The 25398-nt window shown below is 45.3% G+C and overlaps 1 protein-coding gene, 1 long non-coding RNA gene and 1 pseudogene across 2 annotated transcripts; 1 reads left to right on the top strand and 2 right to left on the bottom strand.

Moving 5' to 3' along the window:
- Nucleotides 1-5735: 5735 nt before the first annotated feature.
- LOC124680266 lies at nucleotides 5736-7284 on the bottom strand (annotated as a pseudogene).
- Nucleotides 7285-10180: 2896 nt separating this feature from the next.
- Nucleotides 10181-10804, top strand: LOC124680265. Its single transcript, XR_006995466.1, has 2 exons — nucleotides 10181-10297; nucleotides 10504-10804. It is a non-coding gene; the product is annotated as an uncharacterized LOC124680265 (long non-coding RNA).
- A 10196-nt stretch (nucleotides 10805-21000) lies between these two features.
- LOC124680270 (protein SOSEKI 3-like) lies at nucleotides 21001-23863 on the bottom strand (the record flags this gene model as incomplete). The annotated part of the gene is made up of 5 exons (XM_047215348.1): nucleotides 23775-23863; nucleotides 23599-23668; nucleotides 23392-23507; nucleotides 22359-23295; nucleotides 21001-21097 (listed from the first exon to the last, which is right to left on the bottom strand). Coding segments are annotated over exons 2-5 (1182 nt in total), but the record flags the coding sequence as incomplete, so codon positions are not given.
- Nucleotides 23864-25398: the final 1535 nt, after the last annotated feature.

The raw sequence follows: 25398 nt of genomic DNA, 5'->3' as shown, positions 1-25398 counted from the left end.
CTTTATTCTTACGGTAACTATTTTTATTTTGAACTATATGGGCCTAATTGCGTTTCGAAAATGAAAATGACTATTTGTTGATCGATCAAAATGGACGGTTGTTTATCTCAAATTGATGATTACAAATGTGACCGATATCCACAAACCACCGAGCCACATGACAATCGTACATGCTAACGTGAGAAAACATTGTTCTTGCCATGCATGGGATATATAATGGATTGACAGCAAGCAAATATCAAGGGGTCTCCTTTAATTCATAGGATTAAAAAATGTAGGAATAGGAATCATGTTGGAAATTCTCTTTGATTGTGTTGAAGGAATTTTTCATGAGGTTTAAGCTCATGCTATTCTTTCTATAAAATTTACACTACAAGATTTTCATGAGATTATTTCCTATGGATATGATCCTATATATGAATCAAAGAGTCTCTCAAGAAAAAATTCTCTTGAATTAGTTTCATATCTATTCCAACTCCAAATCGTATGAATCAAAGGAGCCTTAAAGGCAGTAAACAGACCGTTCATATCAAGACAAGGGCTTGGAACAGAGACAAATAGATATGAAACTATTCATCGGTATTTCATCTAGAAAAATGTTTGTATTTCTATTTTCAAACTATTCCTATGCTAAGTTGGAACTAAATATTACATTTTCTATTCTTCAAAATCGACGCAAACTTATCTAAAGAAATTTGATGCAAATAAGTGATCCAATTGAGCGACTGAACTCCTTAACATAAACATGAAGAACAAATGGTGAGATCTGTATAACCATGGCCGCGGGTCATTTTGATACAATATAGAACCAATTTGCTTTTATGTTGTAAATTATATTCAGTAAAGGATCTGTCTTAGTACGTCACCACGAGTATGTGGCCTAGAGTGACTGTATGACCGAGTTAGCCACACCAGCGTTAGATCAATGTAAAGAGAAAATTTCACAACCGAATTGATGGCTTTGATTCGAATGTTTATGCACCCTCCCAAAAAAAATTGTTGTGGTGGAACCGCAAGAGATCCGAGACTCTTGTTTCTACTATAATATTGCACTAATTTTCGCTGCCAAACATAGTCTTAAAAATAGTTCTAGCATAGTTCTCATAACAATCCGCACTAGTTAGTAAGTAGTCAGTTTTCATTTGGGAGAAATAACATGTTAATTGCTACAAAACAAACTAGGTTTCAAATCTTCAACACCGCATCCACATCACATTTACATGCTCCGTTCAAATCTATCCATACAAACATACTCCTTCATGTCATTTCATCACATATACCAGCATGTAATGTTAGGGTGCAAATGAATCACTTAGTTCTACACTACAGATTTATATAGATGAACCCAATGCTTAAGTTCCCTAGCTTCGCCCCCTGATCACATATACAAATTAGTCAACTCTCAAAAGAAAAAAAAATACATCATCATCCTTAGTTGCACTTAACAAAATTAACCACATAAAGTTTCTTCGATATTATGATTTAATGCAGAATATACTTGCGCCGAAATAAAAACAATATTTTTTATCAAACAATGTTTGTTTTTCCATTTTGATACACTGCCTCTTAAAATAATCAAACATTAAATCGAGTCCTCTAGGTCTAATAAAGACAGACTATATGCCTCCACGTATTATTGTGTGGCAGTTAGATGAATCCTAGTGCATATGCATGTATTATAATCAATTTAGTTTTCTTCAATATAGATACCTCTCTTTGTAACTTCTAGCTAATATATATCTCGAAGGAAGTTCTTTTAGAATGGATTTTTTAAATCATAGTTATAAATAAATCGGAATTTTCGGAGTAGATAGTTGTCTATTGCAGGCTTATGTAACTAGAAAGTTCCTTTTGAAAACCATTTAACCTAAAGTACGTGTTATAGTCAATCAATACACACACACACCTTCTCAAAAAAAACAAAAAAAAAACACACACACCGGGCGATGTGTTAGCACTATGCACTCATGTACGATCCGCTGTGGGCACCAAGGTATTTCTTGTAGGGTGTTCTAGTTCCCAAGCCAATAACTAGTAACTTGTAGGGAATTGCTCCCTCCTGTCACGGAACTCCCTCCCAGCTCGATCTCCCTCTCCCTCCCAGGTCGCTCCCCCTCCGGCGGCTCCGGAGGAGATCCATCTACCACGACCCCATCCCTCTCCACGCCTGCCCTGGCTAGGCCACTGCCGTCGCCGGCGATGGCGGCGATGGCGGCGCCCGACCCGCCAAACGGTGGAGGGCAGAGGAGGCGGCAAGTCCGGCGGCGCATCGGAGCGGGGAGGTGAGGCGGCGGGTGAGCTTGGCGCGGCGGAGGAGGCAGCAAGGCAACGGGATGCGGGACGCCGGCGGTTGGGCGGCGGCGGCGCGACAATCTAGCGGCGGCGCGGGCCTGATCTGGGCCCGATATGGGCCTAGAGGGCTTGGCCGTTCTGCTTCTGACCATGCAGCGCCGCCGGGTTCCTGGCCGGGGATCGCAACCTGCTGCCGAGTCTTCTTCTCTGCAGTCGTCATGGGGTTGGCGGCGACGGCTTAGCGAGGCATACCTCCGTCGTCGTTGTCGGACGGCGGATGGCGGCGTGGGGGCTTGTTCATCTGCGTCGAAGAATAAAGGTGGTGGTTCTAGATTCTTTCTCGGACCAAGTTTGAAGATCTGTCGGATGCTTGTTCCAACCAGTCTGGGTGGATTGTCGTGTTCCCGAAGGCCCTGCCGGCGAAATTCATTGTGCGAATAATGCATGAAGATTGCTGGATTGGGTGGTTTCGGTCATGCGCACCCATGTTTTTTATCTGACCTTTTGGTTTCCGAGGGGGCGCTTCGAAGCTCTGCTGGATGTTAATATCATGGAGCTCATTTTCTTTCCATGGTGCTAGCGGAGAAGGTCATCAAGCCGAGATCGGTGGAATAGTTATGATGGTCGGATCTTGGTGCTGACGTGGAATTGGCTTGGCGATTCATGACTTGTAACAGCGACTGGTATGTGGGGGGCAACTGCACAGGAGAAGTTCAGAGTCTTATCTTTCAGTGTGAAAATCTAAGGTCTGGCCTTAATTGGTTGTGCCTGCCAATGTTCTTGTTGAAGGTTGAGAGAGGACTTTCTTCAGAGTGAAAACCTAAGATCTATGATCGGGCGACGACAGTGTTTGTACACTGTTTCCTTCTTGGAGGCGTCGCTAATGGAGAAGCTGTGCTTCTGGTGTTGTCTTGGTGGTGTCAATGTTGCTGTTTCAAGTTAAGGATCTCTGTAGCGGGACCTTTCTTTTCCGTAATTTTTTTTTCTCTTTTTTTCGTTGTGTGCATCCTTTATGTCATTAGGGCATGATGTTGTTGCAGAGGCTGGGTGTAATTGGTATCTCTACGATATTAATATATGCTCTTTATCGAAAACTAGTGGCACTACAACAGCATATAGGTAGGCCTTGTTGGTTTTATACACCGAGGTACACGCTTAATCCTCGTGAGAATTCTTTATTTTGTACTTTATAAACACTAATAGAACCTAATGTATGTATTTAAATTCAAGATCCATCTATGAAAATGCAAAAACAAAGTTGATCTAGATTCAACATAGAGTAGACTATAGAAGGCTTGGTGAAGATTCTGAACGCGGTGATCCACGAACCTACACGTATCCCTCCTAGGCGGGAGGACATATATCCTTCTTCCTCCAAGAATTGAGAGGTCAACTCCTCCGTTGGTACCTATTGCATACGGCAATCCAATCCAGCGGCACTCTGCCATCCAAAGTATGAACAAATCATTCGAACCTTAATTCAATGAAGGACAAAACCTCTTTTCTTATGGTTAGCTTTTTCTCCGCTCCGAAGATGGCAAGCTCCACAACCACTTTACGGGCTCCACGAAGGAGAATCCCGAACATCTTTACAATCTTTCACGAAGAGGTCACCGGAGTACCAACCGACAAGCCAACTAGGAGATCACCCTCCAGGACTAACAAACTGACGGTCTCTCACTCGAACTAATCATAATGGAGAGCTCAACATTATGCAATGGATGCAAAGTAAGAACAACAAAGGTGTTCAAATCCTTCACAGTCAAATCTCACCAAAGCAACAAGTGTTATGGAGGAATAAGAGAGAACAAACAAAGGAGAAAATCAATGAATGGCTCCAGGATCTAGATCTCAAGAGTTCTCCTCACTTAGAAGATGAATTGATTGGTGAAGATTGTTGATCTAGATCCCCTCTGCCATATCCCTCAAGAAGATGCAAGAACATAGGAGGGGAGGAAGAGGAAGCAAACTTTTCAAGGTTTAATAATGGAGTATGAAGAAGAGGTATTTATAGTCCAGGGAAAAAAAACTAGTTGTTTGGGAGAAATTTTATGTGACCCAAACGGGCGGTAGGCGTTCCTTACCCTCCCGTCAGATGGTGGGGTGTTCAAATCGGCGAACCAGAACACTCGCCAGATTGGCTAACAGCACACAAGGCTGGACCGACTTAGAGCCGCTCGCCGGTTTGAATCCGGCGATTCGAAACTAGTTTGGCACCCGCCAGAATCGTTCTCTATATAGCCATTCGGCATATACCCGAAAATTCTAACGGCTGCTGACTGATTCTTACGATGAGCCCAGCATCGCTGATTTCCACGCGGTTTCGCAAATAATCCCTCAAAGTGCAGTTTTCTCCAAAGAACTAAATTTTCACAAAGTTTCTGAACTCTAATTAAGTTGAAACCAATCTTGTTGGAAAGGTAATGATAAGTAGAACCCAAACAATAAATATATAGATCAAATAGAATAAAATTACTAGTGTAGTTGAACAAAAATTAGCACCTGGGAAACAGAAACTATATATTACGGACAAACACAAATTTGAATTAATTGAAATAAGGCATATTGGCGTAAAAAGCAAACAACCACTTAGCTCCACATACGAAAGGAAACACGACTACAAAAAAGTAAAACTTTTTGACCAAAAATAGAACATAACTTTTAAAACCATAACATAAAATTCAAATGCCTGATTTTGAAATAGAACAATAAGAAAATATATTAACAAAATAAAGAACCATAAAAATTAATAAAAGCAGCAGAAAGAGAAAAAAAAGGTTAAATGAAAAACATAAAAGCAAAACTTACCAAAAGGAACTTCATGTACATTTTTCTCTTAAGCGAAACTTTAAGTATGTGTACGGAAAGTTTGTTTGCTGTCTCATCGCTCATTATTAGAAGGAATAAAATTGAAGGAAACGAGAAGCATTTTCCACAAACCGTTGCAGAACGAAGAAACCGAGGTAGCAGTAAGAACCATAGCTGGGCTGAGTCCATGAAGAAACCGTTCAGCGAAACCAAGGCTTCACAGCGTGCGCTAGCAAGTTTTTTCCCCCGCCATGGAGATAAGCCTGAAAAGATAAAGCTAAGTCTCGCTTTACAAAGTTGAGGTTCTCTGGTTTCATTCCTTACTAAAATCTAGAAACCAGGGGAAAATCGATCAACGTTACCAAATAGATATAAACTAAGCCTAGAAGCGGCACCACAGAAATTGAATTAAAAAAAAAAACGAGACCCATGGGCGAGCACCCAAGGTATATTCTCATAGGGAAGCTATGAGCACTAAACCGTGGTCGCTAGGTAGCGGAAAGCACTCCTTCCTCAGCTAGGATCAGGCTCTCTGGTTTCATTCCTTACTAAAATCTAGAAACCAGAGGGAAAATCGATCAACGTTACCAAAAAGATATAAACTAAGACTAGAAGCGGCACCACAGAAATTGAATTCAACCTAGCACCACTTCAATTTGGGCCGTGGGACAGCAAATTCTATCCAGAACGGCGAGTTTCTCCTCGTTGCTCCACTTGCTTTGCGGAGTTACCATCTCCCAGCCACAAGGCCCCTTCTCCTTGACATGTCCACGCTTGAACAGCGCAACACGGCTCAGCGCCGTGGATACTTCCACGGCGTACCTTACAAGGTGAAGATGCCTCTCTGTTCTCTGAAAGCCAGCGACCACCAGCTCCTTGAGATGGCGGTGGCGGCGCGCAGTTGAGGGCTGCAGCCACGGTATCTCCTGGTCCGGCTCCACTTCGGGTTTGGGAATATGGACATGGATGATGGATGCTCTCAAGCAATGGTGCCGCATCGATGAGGAGGTGCGGCCCTGAGCCCGAGACGACATCCCAACAGGAAGGCACGTCCGCAAGCAGCAGCCTCCTGACATTGGACATCGTACAGACGGGATTCTTCAGGGCGATCCACATGCCTGGCCCAGCAAACCGCAGCGCTAGGTCCGTCATGCTGACGGCGGCTTCAAAGAAGAGCATGAGTATGGTAGTGATGTTTTCCAGCTTCAAGTGATAATGGAGAGAGCCTTCAGGTTGCTGAACAGAGAAGACGTAGCTCGCGTGTTCAAGGCAAGGGAAGGCGCCGGAGGTCGACAGAAGGCTGGCGTGCAAGACGGCAAGGCTCCGGAGCTTGGGGAGAGAGCGGAGCTCGAATACCATGAAGGGGCTGTCCACGACAAGCTCCCTAATTTGTGACATGGGTGCATTGAGTATCAGTGAAAAGGCTCTACTTTTGTACAGGCAGGAGATGATGTGCAGAATTTGCAGCTGCGGGCACGTGGCGATCAGCCTCTGGTAGACGGAATCGGGCGTTGATTTGGGCAAGTCTTGCAAGACGAGCACGGTGAGCGCGGCGAACCCCTCGAGTGGCGGCGGCAAGCACTTCGCGAGCATGAGGCTTTGGAGGCGAGACTCGCCCGGCTTTTTGCTGATACAGCCTTGGGGGAAGCTGTACACCGGCGGGTGCGGATGCATGATATGCTCTGTCGGCGTGGCAACGACCACGAGATCCTTGACGCCCCACGAATCCAGCGCTTCCACTACGAGGCTGTTGACGACGCAGGCCGACGTGATGTCGGAGAAGAACTCGAGCGACAGCCTATCCACGTTACGCCGGCTGCTGGCCAAGAGGAGGCTCCTGACCGAGGCGACCATCGAGCGCGTGGCGCGCCGCTGGTACCGCCCGGCGATATCCGTTAGCTTGCTGGCTTGACAGAATAGCCGCGGCGATTTCCTGGCTTCGCGGCGGAGGAGGATGCATCGGCGGTAGCGCTCTGGCAGTGCATCAGCTACTCTGAGATCCAGCACGGTGAGCTCCTGTGGGAGGTGCGTCCAGCGCCTGGAGAGCGCCACCGTCCCGTGTGCGGTGCGGCTGTCGAGACGGCGCAGGATAAGGAGCAGCAGATCGTCCGGGAGCTCGCTGAGGCGGTCCTCCTTGTCGCGGGCCGCGCGCTGCCAGCGACGGAAGAGATCCTTCCGAGCCATTGGAGAGTTTTGTTATTCGAAGGAGTGGGACTGGCGGCGCGATACATACTGCGGCGTATAGGGTTAGTTGGATGCGCCAGCCTAATTTTCGAGTTAGCGGGCTGCGGACCATGAACCCATTTCGCTCCCTTTCCCTTCCCTGGAGGAGTGGAGGTTGTCTACTATTGGGCTGGCCTTTTTTTTTTTTTTTGCATTTCCATATTCTTATTCTAATGGTTCCCGAATCCTCCAATGGTGATTATCTTCCTCACGAGAAAATAAACATCTAGAGAATCTGTCTTTTTGTGCCTAGAGCATCTCCACTGGTGCCCCCCGAATAGGCGTCGGCATGGGCGCCAACACTACTGTATGGGGCGCCGACACAATATCCTCTATTTGGGGATGTTGTTCCCACACCGGCGCCCCTCATACGATGGCCGGCTAGCATCTTTTGAGCAGAAATTTGGTTCCGGCGCTCTCAATCGAAGCCCTTAACATAGGAATCTTTTCGGGAGTGCTGACATTTTTATGGGACTCCAAAACATGCCGGCGCTTTTTTGGGAGCGCTGGTGCAGATGTTTTCTTTTACTAGAATCTCAATAGTGCTATTCGAAGCTCTATCAGGAGCGTCGGTGGAGATGCTCTTATCTCTCTATGTATCCGATTTTATTCACTTAGTATGGCATATTTGGTCTAATAGTCTTTGCGCTTGAAATTGTTTATTGCATATTTGGTAGCCCGCAACAACCCCAACCAGGTCCTGCGGTGCAAAATTCCAATGTTTGTGTTAAAAGTAGTATCGAGAAGCAAATGAGAGAGACAACAAATGATTCAACTATTATGTTTCATTGATGATTCACAACTTATATACAAGGGGAAGGGACGTGAATATGGGTCACGTCCGTTCGAAGAGGTGTGAGAAAGGGTTGTGTCTGTTGACAAACCAACCAACATAGAGAATTGCATGAGGGAGGATTACCCCTTTAATTAACCTATTAATTAAATCCTAACACTCCCCCTAATCCTTCCTTGTCCTTATCCTTGGTCATCTCTAGATTCATCTTTGGAATCATCTCCTCTAAAAACCCTGTGGAAAAAATATGAGGAGAGCAGTGTGTATGATATGTTGCTAAAACTCCTTAAAAATCCATTGAGAAAAATAAGGAGAAAATGGTGCAACATATAATGGTTGGATATGCTGTTAAAACTCCTTCAAAACCCAGTGGGAAAATAAGGAGAAAATGACACAGCATATAATTGGCATTGTCTCTTTGTTAACTCAATATGAGAAAAACCTTGTAAGAGGGGGAAAATCCATAGAGTTTAGAGAACAAAATATGTCGAATATATTTTCCTAAAAACCCCGATGGAGAAAACAGAAAATATGACATATCATCCTGTGTTGATATTACCTCATTAAAAACCTTGATGAGAACCTGTATAGTAAACTCATAAAGGGAAAAGAATGTAATATGATGTTTTGAACATGATTGATTCAGGAAGATACTCCCCCCGATTCTTGCAAATTTGGAAGCCGTCACATATCAATTCCATAAAATACTTATGGAATGCTGAAGTTGGTAGAGACTTCGTGAACAAACCAACGAGATTATCGCATTATTTGACTTGCAAGATATTTATTCCCCCAACTCTTCCGGAGTTCATGGAGATAAAACAATTTAGGGGCAATATGCTTTATGATATTGCTCTTGATGTATCATGTTTGCATCCACGAAACACAAGCGACATTATTTGTGTAAATAATGGTTGATGATTAAAATGAACCAATACCACATGACTTATTTATGTGGTTTATCATTCCGTAAAGCTACACGTGTTAACGCGGCTTTGTATTTTAGAATGATTGGTAGGCGTAGTCACTGGAGTCTGTTTTGAAGACATCAATGGAGTAACACTTCTACCATGTAGGTACACATTGTGGGGATCATTCAGCAATCATCAGTGTATCCTGATGATATTGGAGTTCAGATTTCTCTGAAATTACAAGAATAGGTCAAGTAATGTGTGGTGCCTTGGAGATATCGAAATATATTCTTGATTCCCAACCAATTGTGTTGGTGGGTGCAATGGCACTGAGATATGGAACTTCAGATCCCAACATCCGTTCTACATCATCCCGTGGTTTGAGTGAACCTTTCTCTACGTCTAGAGATCGAACAACCGGCATGGGAGCTGGATATGACTTGTCCATTTTAAGTTTATCCAATATTTATAGTATAGGCAACTTGGTGTACCATAATACTTGAGTGAAGTATCTCAACTTGTAATATCAAAGCACTATTTGGGTTTCACCAAATCCTTCATCTCAAATTCCGTCTTTTAGATGATCACGCGCTTCGTCATTGCAAGAGCAATCCTTGTGTATGACAAACACACATGGGTAATCATCATTGTAGGAGTAATCCTTGTGTATAAGGAACTCACTTTGTCGGTTGTACCAAAATATGCCAACAACAATAAGTACCCCTTTGTTTGGGCTTAAATTTTTGATTCTTGGATTCTAGCTACTGTGAAATTAGAATCTGAAACAAACAAGCTTCCATAATATCCAGATTGTCCAGAATTGATTCTAAAAAATACACAGAGAGAGCTACAATCTGAGAATTGAGGAAATAGGTGATTCCCGAGTTTTTTGTGGGCTGAAACGTTTTCTTCACGTCCGCCCTCGCTCGATCCCTGACCCTCACGATTTTCCGTCCCCGCTCGAGAGGCCGCTGCCGCTGGCTCGCGCCCGCACGCAGCCCTGCTCGGCCGGCCGCAGCCTCGAGCCCGGCCGCCGCCCGCTCCTCCCGGCCGCTGACCAGCGCGTCCGGCCGCCGACCACGCGCCCGCTCGCCGCCGGCTGCTCCCTGCCGCCGACCCACTCCTCCCGGCCGTGCCCAGCAAGCCCGTCCATCCGGCCACGCCCAGCAAGCCCCTCGATCCGGCCACGCTCCAGCAGGCCCCTCCATCTGGCCACGCTCAGCAATCCCCGCTTCACCACGCCCAGCTCCATCCGGTGCGTCCTGTGAAGGTACGTACATGTACTGTAGTTTGTTTTTTTAACCCTCTACTCTTGTTTGTTTATTTGCTGTTAGATATGAAGTGCTCTTAATATAGTACTGCAATGTTTGTTTAGAGAGTAATATGAGTGCCGTTAGAAACTTTGAATACTACTGCTATATTGTTCATTGCAGATTCTCGTTTGTGTAAATTTAATTTAATCGTATGCATATTTAGATGGCAAAAGAGAAAGCGATATGGGATGCGGAAGCTGCTGCAATTTTCTGCAAACTTTGTGTGATTGAGAAAGTAACCAGGGAGCGATATGGGATGCGGAAGCTACTGGTCGGGTATCTAACATTGTGCATGGTGATGATGCTCTCATGAAAGTAACTAGGGAGAGAATAGCTGATGAATTATTGACAGCTACAGATGAAGTTTAGTTTTACGCACTGCTTTCGGGTGATGGTTGATGTACGTTTTGGATGATGGTTTGTAATTGAACGTGCATTTTGGATGATGGTTATAGTTTCTTAAATATTTGTATACACACTTGTTATTTCGATGAAACCCCGACAGAAGCAATAAGTAAAGCACGCACAAATGAAGCCATAACATACATTTTATATTAACTACGGTCCGTAAAGCTATCCAAACAACAAAGTAAACAAACAGACAGATTCTGATTCCCAGATCCCACAGCAGGGTAAACAAACAGACTGCTTCTGATTCTCAGGAATCAAGAATCACAGCTGATTATCAGGAATCAGGATTGACAGCAGAATCTCAGAATCCAAAGCCCAAACAAAGGGGGCCTAAGTCATATTCCGACTTAAAGATTTTACACAATACATGCTGCATTTGCATTTCGATTTGGATTGAGATTCCATCGGGAACCGTGCATGTCCAAATCTAGTGATCCACGTTGATATGTAGTCACTACATCTATCAACTGCATAGATAGATGATTTTGTACTGCCAATGGTATAATGTATCGGAAAAAGGATTCCACTCGCGTCTGGAGATTAGGTCTCGGATCTCTGCGTAAATCCGACCTTGTGCTACAAGCCTTGCCTTCTCACCACCTTGTTATCTCATCCATTTATGAAAGAGAACATATTGAACCGCATAGGGAGTTCATTTGGAGGAGCGAGGCTAATTCTGCTTGGATTGCACCATTCGATTGTTTCAGTCCAAGCAAGTGGTTTACACTCTGCTATGGCCATGGTCTTTGGATCTGAATCATTATGAAGGATGTTTTCAATCATACAAGAGAAATATTGTCGACATTTGTAGGCTTTAGTCATATGATTCTCCAGAATCAATATAGTTGGAGGAAATCTCCCAAGCACCCATGGTGACTCTTCGTGATTTCCCAATACGAGTGAGTCTGGATGTTCCGATGTCCTAGTCAGTGTGTGCAAGCTGAAGCTGGGTTGTGGAGGTTTCCCTTCCACTGGGTGTATACTACCCATAAGGTGTTAATCAACGCTAGGTTGATATGCATTTACTGATTCAGAGGATTTCTCCTCCTTTTACCTTGTTGCTTCTAGGAAGCTAGATCCGTACTACTCCTCCTCTTTTCAAAAATAGGGAGTTGAGTGGTTTTATTGGTACCTCCACTCTTTCGGGCGCATTTCTAGCCGGATTAAAGGATTATATATCACCTTTTAATCAGTAAATAAATCTGGCAGGTTATTTGCAAAGTGTTGCAAATTTGTGAATCGTAGACGTATAGTCCAGATTCTTGAATACGTGGATATAGTGAGGAACGTGGAGTTCCAAATGATTTCCTGACATTCTATTTGGTACTTGAAATCTCACCCTAATGCCTGGAAATATTCATCCTTCAATATTTGCAATCAACGTATAAGGCTATGAACAGATCCCTTATGAGGAGTTGAAGGTACTTAGTGATCGACGGAGGTCTGTACCCCACATAGATCCCTAATTTGTGGGGCTATGACGTACGTTGCGGTGGTGAGATCGGCACACGTGAAGCGATTACGAACTTACGCAGATGGGAAATGGTTGGAGGATTTCCATGTATCAATTGCAGAGGGGAAGTTGTGCAATATGCAGTTAGTTAGTCAAGGGTGTCTAAAGCCGCATGACTCCAACGTGAAGTTGGTAAAATTTCAACTCATTAATAAAGGTCGTGCAATGAGCCCGATCCTCTTGCTCAGATATTTAACCAAACCTTTTGTGTTTGGACATATGTGACAAAGTGCTGAACTCCAATCTTCGAAAACCATGCAATAATTATTAGAGGCACATGAACAAAATTTTGCATAATTGTCCATTCGAATTGATTATAATTCGATTTTAGTCCACACTATGGTTGGAAGAGGCCATAAATATCACCTCGAATGCATTTGATCGAGGGACTATATGAGAACCTCAAAATGAGCTACATAATATCTAATTATTAAGGAAACTTAGCTTCATGCAAATCATGACCTATGGAATTCATTTATAGGCAACATGTGCTACGGGTTGGATGCACGTGTAGTACAATCCAAACAATAGAGAGGGTACCTTTTAAAATACTTGTTCCTCATCCATTGGATTGAATCCCGTAGAAATCTATATATCGAATTAGAGAGTTTCCATTGTGGAAATCTTTATCAAATATATAGAAGACATTCAATATTATTCATACCAGAGTGCTGATAAAATATATTGTGAAATACAATATATATGTTCTATTACAACAACAAAAATGGACATGAATTAATCGTTCACTAAGGAGATAATGGGACTAGTTAAAGTCTCCAAACATGTCGATTGAGGCATACTCAACGATCATGTTCTCCGTGCCCATAGGGTCCCGTGACCGCTAGAGAGTCATGGTGTTGCAATGTCGAAGAGGAACATCTCGCGAACAACCATCTCTATTAGTGCAGTCTGGATGAAGGTTGAAGTGAGCTTCAAACCTTTTCCCTTAAGGTTATTTGCATTCCAGCGATTGTTGATACAGAAAAACCAGATGTTGTGGGGTGTGGCATTCCTCCGTGATATACGTATAGCATCCACACTCGTCGCAAAGCTTAGTTTTTCAAACGTGTGCTCTGACATGCCTTTCACAACCCTTATGATCTGGATGTATGATGTCTTATATTGTAGAAGACAACATACCTTTTCTCTTCCGTTAGCGGCGTGACTCCAGTCAGAGGTGGATCCTTCGGGTCTGGATTGCACGCACTATTTCACAAGATGCATGGCTGGTCTTTATGTCCATGGCCCATGTAGGGTAGTTGTGGCCATTGAGGGTGAATGCCTCAAATTCTTTTTCGACCATCGTTTACTAACATGGGTGAACCAGAGATTATTAATTTATAATTGGTAAATCAAAAACCATCATGGTTATGTTGTAATGAACTTTGCAAAATTAATAAAGATTCATGACGTTGGCTTGAAATCATTAGTGTGCATGAACCTCAAATTGTTAAGTATGACACTTTGCTAATAACCTCCACGAAAATTTTGGAGTCCGTCTCGTAGCACTAGCGGTATAATCTGATAAAATCAGCAGATACTCGCAGTTCTAGCGTCTTATGTCATGACTTAATAAAAGTGTACGGGAGATTACTTGATAAAGCAATCATGGTAGTAAAGATAATCTGCAATGCAATAGATCCGCACACTACCTATGATCCCCAAACATCAATTTGAAGAAGTCACCTAGAATTTTGCGTTTGTCAATTCGTGCTCCTATTAAGCCGAAGGCTTATTTGCAAGAAATTGAAAATCTCAATTGCAAATAAATGGACGTAATTAATTTCATCATGTAAACACATGGAAATATACTGCATCACACATGTATTCTCGAATACATAGTACTCAGAAAACAGTACTGTAGAAAACAATACCAAAAATACATCATCATGTTCATGCTGGATACTAAATCGGTACTATTGTTGGACGACCAATTCACAGTACCCAAAAGAAAATTCAGACTTCATATGCAAACTTAGCATAGGAGATCTGTTTTTAGCATGCTTTGTGAATTCCCGCAAATCTAGGGGTATTCAAGCAAAACGATGAGGACATAAGGGAAAGAAGTCTACATAACCCCCCTAACTATAAGGTTTAGGTCACTAACCCCCCCTAAGTATAAACTGGGTCATTTAACCCCCTCAAGTATCCAAAACCAGGCAAATTACCCCCTCAACGGGTGATAAGTTGTTTTAGTAGCGGTGATGGGTTGTTTTGGTAGTGCCTTAGGCCACGCTGGACAGTTGACTTCTATTCTCCTTCCTCCCACGTCCTCATTTCCGTTGCCTCCTCATCCGTATCAATCAAATCCCATTTTTTTCCACAAAGAACAATCAAATCCATGGGCTCCTTCCTCCGCATCCTCTTGCTCGCCGTCGCGGTCAACGCCGGCATGCTGGCGACGCCGTTGCACGACTGGAACCAGGACGACCTCTACCTGCCTCGACGCCAAGCGCACACTCACCGTTCCCGACCGGCGCGCTCGCGGACTGGAACCCCGGTGATGCCATGCCCTACCGCTGGACGGGCGTCTCCTGCGACGCCGGCGCCATGACAGTGGTCTCCCTCGCGAGCGCCAACCTCGTTGGCCCGTTCCCCTCCGTGCTCTGACGTATCCTGCGCCTCGCGTCCCTCAACCTCAACACGAAATACATCGGCCTTGGAATTGCCCGAGAGAATGAGGATGACAATCAAGGCGATTCAGTTACATGACAGTGTGACATGCGGGCTAGAGGTCAAGAGTAAAATTACAACAAGAACATGAGGTGTGGCAGGACAGAGGGTGCAGAGATTTTAGTCCACAGACTAGCATCAAAGATGGGATTCACGGCAGAAATAACAAGAAGTAGAAATTCTGAAATGCTAACGGAGACAGCAGTAAGTGACATGATTCACCTTCTCCCAGAACCGGAGACAGGCTGGAGGTCGAGAGGATGCCAGCTCGGGAAGCCAAAAAGGATATGATGGAAGAAACCAAAATGGGGAAAATTGTTATAAGGTAAATGCCAAATTTTAACTACCTGAGATGATTTACACAGAGGAAGCAACAATGGCTATTATTAAAACAGGAGTACAATTCCTTCCACCAGGATACGTCAAAGTTTCACTCCTCCCGTAAAACTACTTGAGATGATTTAGACAGGGGAAGCAACATGGTAAAGAGGAGATGTAGTAAAAAAAAGGCTGCGATGATGGGATGGAAGGCTGCGTCACTCCTCGAGTTGCGGCTGTTCGCGAACAGGCTTTGACGAGTGCAGCTGCCCAAGAACAGGATTGAGTGCTTGACGGCGACGTGCCCGACACTGTCTGGGGCCTGCCGCACACTGCGCTACTCGAGCTCACCCGCAACCAGCTCAGCGGAAAGACGACCTGATTAGGGAGGTGTGGAAGGAGGAGTGGGGGCCGGATTTGGTTGGGACGGAGGAGGAGGCGGCCAGAATCGTTGGAGAAGGGGACGGGAACAAGATGAGGGAGGAAGGGGAAGTCAACTAGCCTATGTGGCTGAAACCATTGTCCACCGTGGCCTAAACCACTACTAAAACAACTTATCACCCGCTGAGGGGGTAATTTGCCTGGTTTTGGATACTTGAGGGGGTTAAATGACCCAGTTCATACTTAGGGGGGGTTAGTGACCCAAACCTGATAGATAGGGGGTTATTTGGACTTCTTTCCAAGGTTTGTTGACCTTCTCCCGTGAGGCCGTGAGGTTGCAGACCAGAGGAAAATCCCCATACTGCTGCAACGAGTGTTGCCGGGAGAGAGCTCCAAGCCGCGCCAGCCAAGCGGCCGCCACCGGGAGGGCGTCGCTGCTCTGCGGGAAGCCACGCCGCGTCGAGAGCCGCTAGTCGTGAAGACCAAACCCGCCGCGGCCGCGTGCTTCTTGCTGGGAGCGCCTTAGGCGACCTGATCGCCGGAGTCACGCCGGGAGGCCGCGGGCACGGCCGCGTCGGGTGGCTGCGGGAACGGGCGATGCCGTCGTGCTGCAGGGGGTCACGCCGGAGGGCGCTGCCGCAATCCACGCTGGAGGTGGCCGGCCGCCGCCGCCGAGGGCCGATCGTGAAGACCGAGCGAACTGCCGCCGCCATGGACGCACGCGTAGGTGGTCGAAAGGACACGCGTGGAGGCCGAGGAGATTGTCCATCGTCCGGTGTCATCAAGAGTTGGTAAGAACATCTCAAATCGAAGAGCACTTCGGTGGTTACCTTTGTTGGTTGAGGTCCTCAATTCTCTGTCTCTTAGCAAGTAGTAGCAGATGTATGTCTATGTACTTTTGTTCTTGATGTCCTCCTCGTGGTGGCGTCCCTTTGTGCCGAAGGGCAACCTTCATATGTGTGATCGCCGAGGACGCTGTGCCTAGCCATCACCGGCAGGTATTCTATTCCGATTGTTCCTGTACATGCGTTTAATCAAATGAAACAATTCTTAGATTATTGATTGAACATGAGAAGACAAAATCCAAATAGGCAAAGTGCCGATCGATTCTTCTTCAACGGCTGCATGTATGTCGATGGCTTGATCCATCGCACAACAATCTTCCGACGAGGTATGCGCCTCTACGCATGGAAGATTGAACGGGTGCGGAAACTAGTGTACATGCTAATTGATCCGTTTCGATCAATTTTCTTCTCATGTCTGTGTGGACGCATGTAGTCTTTCTTTACGACCTCTGCCAAACTCAGTAGTTTGAGCGTGCTGATAACGTGTTAAAAGTAGTATCGAGAAGGAAATGAGAGAGACAACAAATGATTCAACTATTCTGTTTCATTGATGATTCGAACTTATATACAAGGGGAAGGGACGTGAATATGGGTCACATCCGTTCGAAGAGGTGTGAGAAAGGGTTGTGTCTGTTGATAAACCAACCAACATAGAAAATTACATGAGGGAGGATTACCCTTTTGATTAACCTATTAATTAAATCCTAACAGTTTGGATGCCCACATGCTTGTTTGGGAAGTGCCGGCCAGAACCTCAAACAGCCCACGAAGCCACACTCATTGCATGCAAACCGGAGATTGCGGCGCACGTGCTCGTGCAACCATGAAGAATTCGTACTTTGCATGATTATTTTGATATATTATATATTGTTTTAACTTCGTACGTAACCAGAAAAATCGTTTTACCAATATATGACGCAATTTTGCAAAGAAAAAACCAAAAATTATTTTTGTTAAATTCTTTTGCAACAAGATGACATAACACATGTACATCTCGAAGGATTTTTTATGTTTTTTTTATCATTTTCTGACATTCAGTTGAAAGTTAAAAATTTCAACCTCTACACCGAGGGTGGCCGTCGGCGTGGTTAAAAAAAAGAGCAGAAGGCTATGCCGAGGGTGGCCGTCAGCAGTAGCCTTGTCGCCGTGATAGCGCTGTCACGGCCTAAGTTTGGTGGGCTGCATGCACAGGCCTACGTCGATGGCTCGCGATGTGCCGAGGGCAGCCATCGGCGTAGCGTTTCCTATGTCAAGGACATCGCTACGCCGATGGTCCTTTGGCAGGCTGGCCTGGAGGCTCATACACCGACGGCCCCGACTTTTGGCCGTCAACGTATGAGAAGGCCGTTGGCACAGCGCGGCATTTCTGTAGTGATAATCAGTGAGTGTCTTAGGCTTTTGATGATTGCCGATTTTGTTTTGCTGCATGGTAAACTGACTCAAATAAAATTGCATTGGTCGTTCTTTGTGGTAGTGCAATTTTGTAGTTGCACACCGAGTGTTCGTAGTTTTGTCCAAGTCAATATATGATGTCCATAGCACTTCTTTCTAGCCTCCTCAAAAACATAATAAGCAACGTAGTATCTGATTCTTTAATAGCGCATGTTCACATGCCATTGACTAAAATAATTATTATTTAGCTGCACACTCAGGAATGAAAAAAATGACGCCTGCTGACTGACAAGGTTACGGAAACCATTCTTTGTTAAAAGACTGCTTATGCGTGTTCTTTCTTTATGTTAGATTACCAGGTATCTAGAACTGAAAATATGAAACCGAAGAATTGTCCAGCAAAAAAAGTCATCTAAATTGGAAGGCTGAGTTCTGTTGGGATATTACAAATGTCTTCAATGTTGATTCCGCATCTTTATCATCATCAAAAGGGAAACAAAAGACATAATAGATGTTTATAACAATCTCTAAGTATTATTCTCAGTTTAACACTATCTCTAAGTATTATTCTCAGTTTGGTCACCGTATAAACAATGATATATTTTTGGTTGTTTGTTCTGATGATGTATAGTAGTTATCGCAGGAGAACTAAATTTTCTACAATGGAAGAAAGTAGTGTTATAAAAATGAGTTCTTCTCCATGCAAGCGTTATCGTGTGATCGCGAAAGATATTTGCAAATGACTCAAGATCAGCGAAAAGTGCATTTACAGAAGAGCCGTGAGTATAAAACATTAATGCAGGATGAGGGAGAGGCCTATTTGCAAAGGAGCCGCGCATATAAAAGATTAAGATAAGTCGAATCTTCTTGTGTAAGTAGTGATACATCAGGTCAATTGAATATCTATCATCCAAGTGCTGGATCTGAGCTCATTACCATCAACTGTTATATACGTGCAAGGCACCTTTTACTAGTACTATAGATAGGTATGTTCCCATTGACATCCTTAGTTACACTTAACAGAATTAATCACATAAATTTGTTAGCTGTTATGTTATTATGTCGTCTATTATACCATTACAATGCCTTTGCCTGAGATATATTTGCACGAAAGTTAAAATGTCAGTTTGTGTCAAATGTTGTGTGGGTTGGTTAAAGTTCGCATCTTCAAAGAATCATTCATTAAATCGTGGTCCAAAGGTTATAGAACTTAAAAATATAGATCGCATGTCTCCACAGATTAATTTATGGAACATAGATGAATCCTAGTACAGATGTATCTAGTCTATTTTAATGGCCATAAAAAGATCGCCAGAAGACTCTAAAATGTAATCCCCCTTTTCTAAATATAGGATGTTTTGGGAGTTTAAAATTAAACTCCCAAATCGTCTTATATTTATGAACAAAGGTGGCGCCATCTAACAAATACAAAGATGTAAGTTTTTAATGTATTATATTATGTATCATAGGTGTAAATAGGTTGACAATTATGGAGTAGATATTGTATATATCCTAGGTTTGTGCAACTAGAAAGATCTAGAGGGGCCTGCAAGGATTTATCCTCCAATCCTTAACATTAATTGTATATTGGTTATTTTATGGTGAAATATTTTTCAACGTTTCGTTACGAATCAAGTGGCAACACATACATGTTATGTACTCCCTCCGTTTCGGCATAAGTGTACCTTTAAAAAAAAAATCTAAGGTTGTACGTTCTTTAATTTGACTAACTTCATACTAATATCACTAGCACATACACATAAGAACAGAGGGAGTACAAAATAGTAGGCTAGTAGCAACATTTATATGCATACACATAAGAGTGGAGGAACCACATTTAGCTTTCTTTAGATTGACTAACACATAAGCATAAGTTTTTACGCCTTAAGCATAGGAAGGGAGGAAGTACAAAATAGTAGTAACATTTATTACATCAAATTAATATCACTAGCTTCATCTTTCAACCTACCTACTCGCTCCGTCCCGGTTCACATGGCCTAATCTGAAAAAACATTTGTCCCATAATACCTTTCCACTAAGGCCTGCATGCATTTAATTAGAAGTAGTAACCCTCTCTAGTTACTCTCTACCTTCTCTTTCTTCTTTTTAAACAACCATTGCATGCATGCGGGGTGGAAACCGAACCAGTTTTTATGTGGGGCTGGGGTGCATGCGTATCCCTATTAATTATGGAGTACAGCTGATTGGAGAGAGATAAGAGCTGAGAAGAGGTTTAGTGTCCAATCAAATGCGTTCTTGGTCGCGGTGCAAATTCATGTGAGCCCTGTGAACCGGGACGGAGGGAGTACAACGTGTATGAAATATTCTCTAATTTCTCTATTCAGTGTCTTTGTGTTTTTCTCTCCCGAACCGTTACAACTCCTTTTGTTCGGGCTTTTGGGGTCTTCCAAAGACCGTCTTTGTTCTTTCGAGGAGCAGAAGCGCTTATGAGCATGGATTTTCGAAAGCATAAACAAACCATAAGTGATACCTTCTAATGGGCACTTACAACTGGCGATGAAAACAAAATTTCAAAGACATGGAAGAAAGGAAAATAAAGAAATTACACCGAGCAGATTGCAGGCCTAACTTACAACTCTTAGGTCGGAAATACAATGCATTTCTACTTTCTTCAGTAACTTGTCTAAAGAAAACCCTACACCACGCGACCATGATATATTAGCTCCAAGCCTGCAACTGCAAGTCAGGCTTCAGAATTTAACATTCGTCACTGTCATCACATGGCATGGTACACTGGATTACAACGCGGGCTCCCGACGACAACCTGCAAGTATGATTCAGAGCGAAAGCCTCAATACCAAGACCCGATAATAGCATTGATTGCGTTGGATCCTCATAATTTGTAGCAAGGGAAAAATTAAAGCATCGAGTGCATACCCAGTCTACTGACAAAAGGTTGGAGCACTTAACTTTCTTCAATCTTGACGAGCTTCTCCTTATTCTCCTTCCTGAAGGAGTCTATCCTCGCTGTTGCCGGTGCAACCGAGGCGTCGGTGAACCTCTTGCTTCCGCCGTCCCCAGAGGCCAAGCTGGAGTCTGGCCCGGCCGAGGAGCTCCTCCGGCAGTCTGAGATCGGGGAATTCTGCACCTCGTTCTTCGGGTGCAGGAACGACGACAGTATTGGCGTCAGCGGTAGGCACCTTGAGCGCGATACAGTATCTTCTTCATCAGGTCTTGCGCAGTCACAGAGGGTGTCACTGCCCCTGCAGGTTTGTCCATGGTTAAGAATATAGTGAAGCAGGAAACTGAAAACTCATACTGCTGAACAGCATGCAACAGGTAAAGCATAACTATTGAGTCAATGGCCGAATTTCCTGTTCAATTCAGACGTACGATATATACACTTTTGGATTTTAACAGGGTGAAACAAAAAACATGGCCCAGTCAGGATCGGGATCTACACATGAACTGCATTTGCAGTAGCAGCCACAGATTGGTCCCTCTATTACAGTGACAACTCTCTAGGATGGCAACAAACTGTTCATGTGTTCAGCAGTATGAAGCAACAGGATATCTGCTAAGTTTTCAGTTGAGCACTGAAGAATCTTGCCAGCTAACCATGTAGTGTAGTCCTATACATCTGACAAGTAGCTCGTGTTGTGGCCATGAAGAAGTGAAGCTACCAGCACAAGATTAAAACTGTAGAATTGGAGTAATGACAAAAAAGAGTAGCAGCAGGGCTGCGGCTGCTCTTTTGGGGCCAAAATCCTCGGGCTTTCAGTAACTCCTGGTTGCAAAAATCTACATATGTTCTTTATCTTTTAACAAACTTTGTGGAAGTATAAATGTATGGCACTGTCAAAACAAAACTACTAACGTGAAATGGGACAAGTAACATTTCCACTCTCTCTTATATGCCTGTTTACTAATTTTGCAATGTCCTGACCTCAGTTTTCTTCAGTAGATTCCCTGTACTTTGTTATTTTGTTTGCTACGCGTATGCCAGGCGCCAGCTGCTTGATGGCAACATAGGACATAACGTGCAGTGTCGTTGGAACAAAGCTAACTGCAAATGGCCTCCTCTAGAGTCTGGACATCACTAAATGATGGAAAGCAATGGTCCATGCAATCATAAAATCTATATGGTACGTGGTTCCTTTCAATCTCTAAATTGCCTGAGCCTAGACCCAACCCCTTTCTATGGATACTAGATTATGTGCAACGGTAATGCTCTTCAATGAACTAGTGCAAAATTTTAGCTTGATTCCTGAGCTAACATTTCACTACTACTAAATACGAATGATTTTATAAAATGCACCATCCAATTAATAAATCCTAAGCTGACATGCTAAAGAGCACAATGACAAAATGCGTCCTAGGCTTCGAGACAAGAAAACGTTGCAGAATTAGCTGGAAATTTACACTGATAAGTGAACAGCGCCATAGCTCGTAACACAAAATACTCCCTATTATTTAGCCGCAAAAGGTAAAATTCCGATTTGTCAGTCAAACACTGAACTATACCTTTCTGCGTTGTAGGAAGAAGACCGCTTAAGGACTGAGTGCTTCTCAGCGGGAACGTCTCTCTGCGTCTTAGTCTCAATAATGCTCCCGCTAAAATACTCCTTATCTTCAAACCGCGTCCCTATGAATCTGGGATTCTCTGATAGGTAATCAAGCTCACCCATCATCATGGAGCGAGAAATTAACGGCGAGGGGAACTTCAGGTTCGGGAACCTTGGCTTGTAAGCCCCCACAAGTCCAATATTGTCATGATCTTTCACTGAAAGTGAACCACAAGTGATGAGCTGCATCAGTACATTTGCTGGCCTCAGCTTCGGGCAGGTCGGCACAACAATGTCATCCTCTTCAACAATTCTGAAGCTGTTTGTCGCGGCATTGTCAGCTCGTATCAACGACTCTAGACTTTCAGACTTGCCATGGGTGGAAGCTATGCTCAGTGGAGTAGGACACTGGGACATGACATCCCTGGAAATGCCCTGGAGCTCTGCTGATCGGCGTGGATAGCTCTGGTTCCGGTACTCGGTAACTTCACGAACCACCGAGTCGTGATCAGTGCTCAGGCTCTTCTTATGCATCTCAGGTACCTTCCGAGCCGATCTTCTCCCAAGGTCATCGGTTTGAGTTGCGGCATCCATCGAGCCGGTGGGCTTGTATACCCTGAATTCTGCCGGAGTGACGGGGCTAGCCCTTGACATGACAGTCCTTTGAGGCTCAGACTCTGGTGACATGTTCTCCGAGGAGTTGCCCCGGCATGGCGAGGGGGAGCCGTCCTCGTCCGGCGAGGGCACTGAAGGCGCACGCCGTGGCTTGGCTTCTCGAACTGTCACACTAGGAGGGGAGGAGGAAAAGGAAGCCTCCCTTGACAATGGCAACCTTGTACTCTCTTTCAGCCTGCTCTGCTGCTTCTGGTTGCCATTACTACCATGGTAAAACTGACCTGTATATTTAAACAGGCAAAAGATGACACCACGGCACTGATTAGCACTGAAGCTCACAATCCATGTTCAGAGACAAATGGAGGAAAATTGTTTACCTGAAGAAGGTTGGTCCAGGAGCTCGGAGCCCTTGAGCACATACTCGCCGTCGGTTGCTGGGAGGACGAGGTCATCCTCGGCGAGGTCGTGCCACACGAACCCGTTCTTGTAGCTCCTGAAAACGTGCACATCATCTTGTCAGGCTCAGCAAAATTCAGAGAACTAAAATTTGCTACAGAAGAAAACAGAGGATAATCTTGGTTTACCTCTTGCAAGACCAGGAGTACATGGCAGCCATTCCCTTGCCGCGCACCGTGTTGAGGTGATTAATCACATCTGCGCATCCAATCATTCAATCAATCATCCATAAACAAGTGTTCAAGCAGATTACAATATACAGTGAGGTGTTGACGTTTCTGTTGGTTGGAAACGACTGACTGACCTCTGAGGTAGAGCCCCTCGGAGGAGGATGACGCCGGCACCTCGACGAAGTGCGGGTGCTCGAGGTGGCGGCTCCGCGTGAGGTAGTACACCACCGGCACCTTCCTGGGAGCCGGCCTCTGCCGCTCCGGGCTCCGCGGCCGCCTCCCTCGGCTCTCCATTCTTGTCCCCACCGAAACTTCTCACCCTCGACAACGGCAGCTCACAGAATGCCGCTGAAACGTACGGCGCCTGCAAGATGGCCGAGCCGGCGTCAATTCCACTCGAAAGCAGAGAGGTAGGAGAAGGAGCGGGGCGAAGAAGAAGAAGACTAGTGGGAGAGCATGCGTCCATCCAAGTAAAGCGGGACTTTTGTGTGCTGTTCCATCAGCCTCAGGTGGCACAAAATACAAGATCAAGGCCAGAATTGGCTGGCCGGGTGGCTCCAAAATCCGGTAAGTTCCCAGCGAGTAAAAAAAAGAGCGGAGGAGAGTACACGGCTACGGTGGCAGCAGACCAGGTTTACCTCTCCGAGACCGAAGCTTTGGAGAAATCACCGGGCCGGCGTGCGCCTCCAGAACCTGCATTTTCTCGGTAATCAGACGAGAGCAGGGAGACGATGATTACATGGAAAGAAATTCAATTCGCTAGGTAGGCGGTAGGAGTACCTGAGAGCGAGGCTCCGGCGGAAATTCAAGCCCGTCTACTCGCTCGCAGCTCCTCACTCCCTGTCAGTCGGCCACGAGAGGGGACTGGAGTGGAGAGGGAGGGAGGGCTGACAACAGGCGCGGCGTGGTGGCTCCAGGAACTGCAAACAGCACGAGAAGCCTTTTGTTATTACGGCCACCACGCTCTGGCAGTGTTGAGCAGGAAGGGCCAAAGGAGGGGTGAGAGAGAGGGAGATAACAATAAGAGGGTACCTCCAAGATTGAAACTTTTCGACAGGCAGCGAGGGTGGGATGGATGATAGGGCGTGGGGCGGGCGGACAGGGAGCAGGAGGATGGGACAGGCAGATGGCTCCAAGCCACCGGAAAAGTTCCTGGCGGGACGGAAGCAGGGGCCAGGGTGGAGGAGCACGAGAAGGGCAACGATTGCCGCTGCTCCGGCCGGCCCAGCAAGATGGAATCTCCGGAGAAAATGTCCGAGGAGGAATGGATGGAGGGGAGTTAAATCGGAGGAGCGCGATGGCGGGCATGGAGGTGCGGCATTGCGAACTTTTATCGAGCAGGGGATGGGCGAGGGCGGGGGAGGACCTTTTTCCGCGGGACAGGTGAGTAACTCTGGCCGTGGGGCGAGGTGGAGGTCGCCGTCCTCGGACGCAGGTCACAGTGCAGTGCAGTGCAGTGCGTGTCAGGGCAGGGCAGGGCAGAGCGAGGAGAGGGACGAGACGGGCGCGAGGTCAAACGGCACGGCCGGGCAGAGGAGGAGGAGGGGAAGAACGGCGGAGTGAGGGATGTACAGTTGAGCTAACGGCGGCAGAGAGGGAGGGACGGACGGCGAGCAGTTGTGGCGGGTGACGAAGGGTACGAGGCGCGCTTTTGGTGGAGTGGGTGGCGAGCATTTAATGCGTCGCGTCGGGGAGGCAACGCAAAGGTGGAGGCGGTGATTAGCGCTTAGCGGGATCGAGGCGGTGCTGCGAGCCGCT

The sequence above is a fragment of the Lolium rigidum genome, unplaced genomic scaffold, assembly GCF_022539505.1.
Source record: "Lolium rigidum isolate FL_2022 unplaced genomic scaffold, APGP_CSIRO_Lrig_0.1 contig_11229_1, whole genome shotgun sequence".
Taxonomy (NCBI): domain Eukaryota; kingdom Viridiplantae; phylum Streptophyta; class Magnoliopsida; order Poales; family Poaceae; genus Lolium; species Lolium rigidum.
This window is presented reverse-complemented; position numbering and strand designations above follow the sequence as displayed.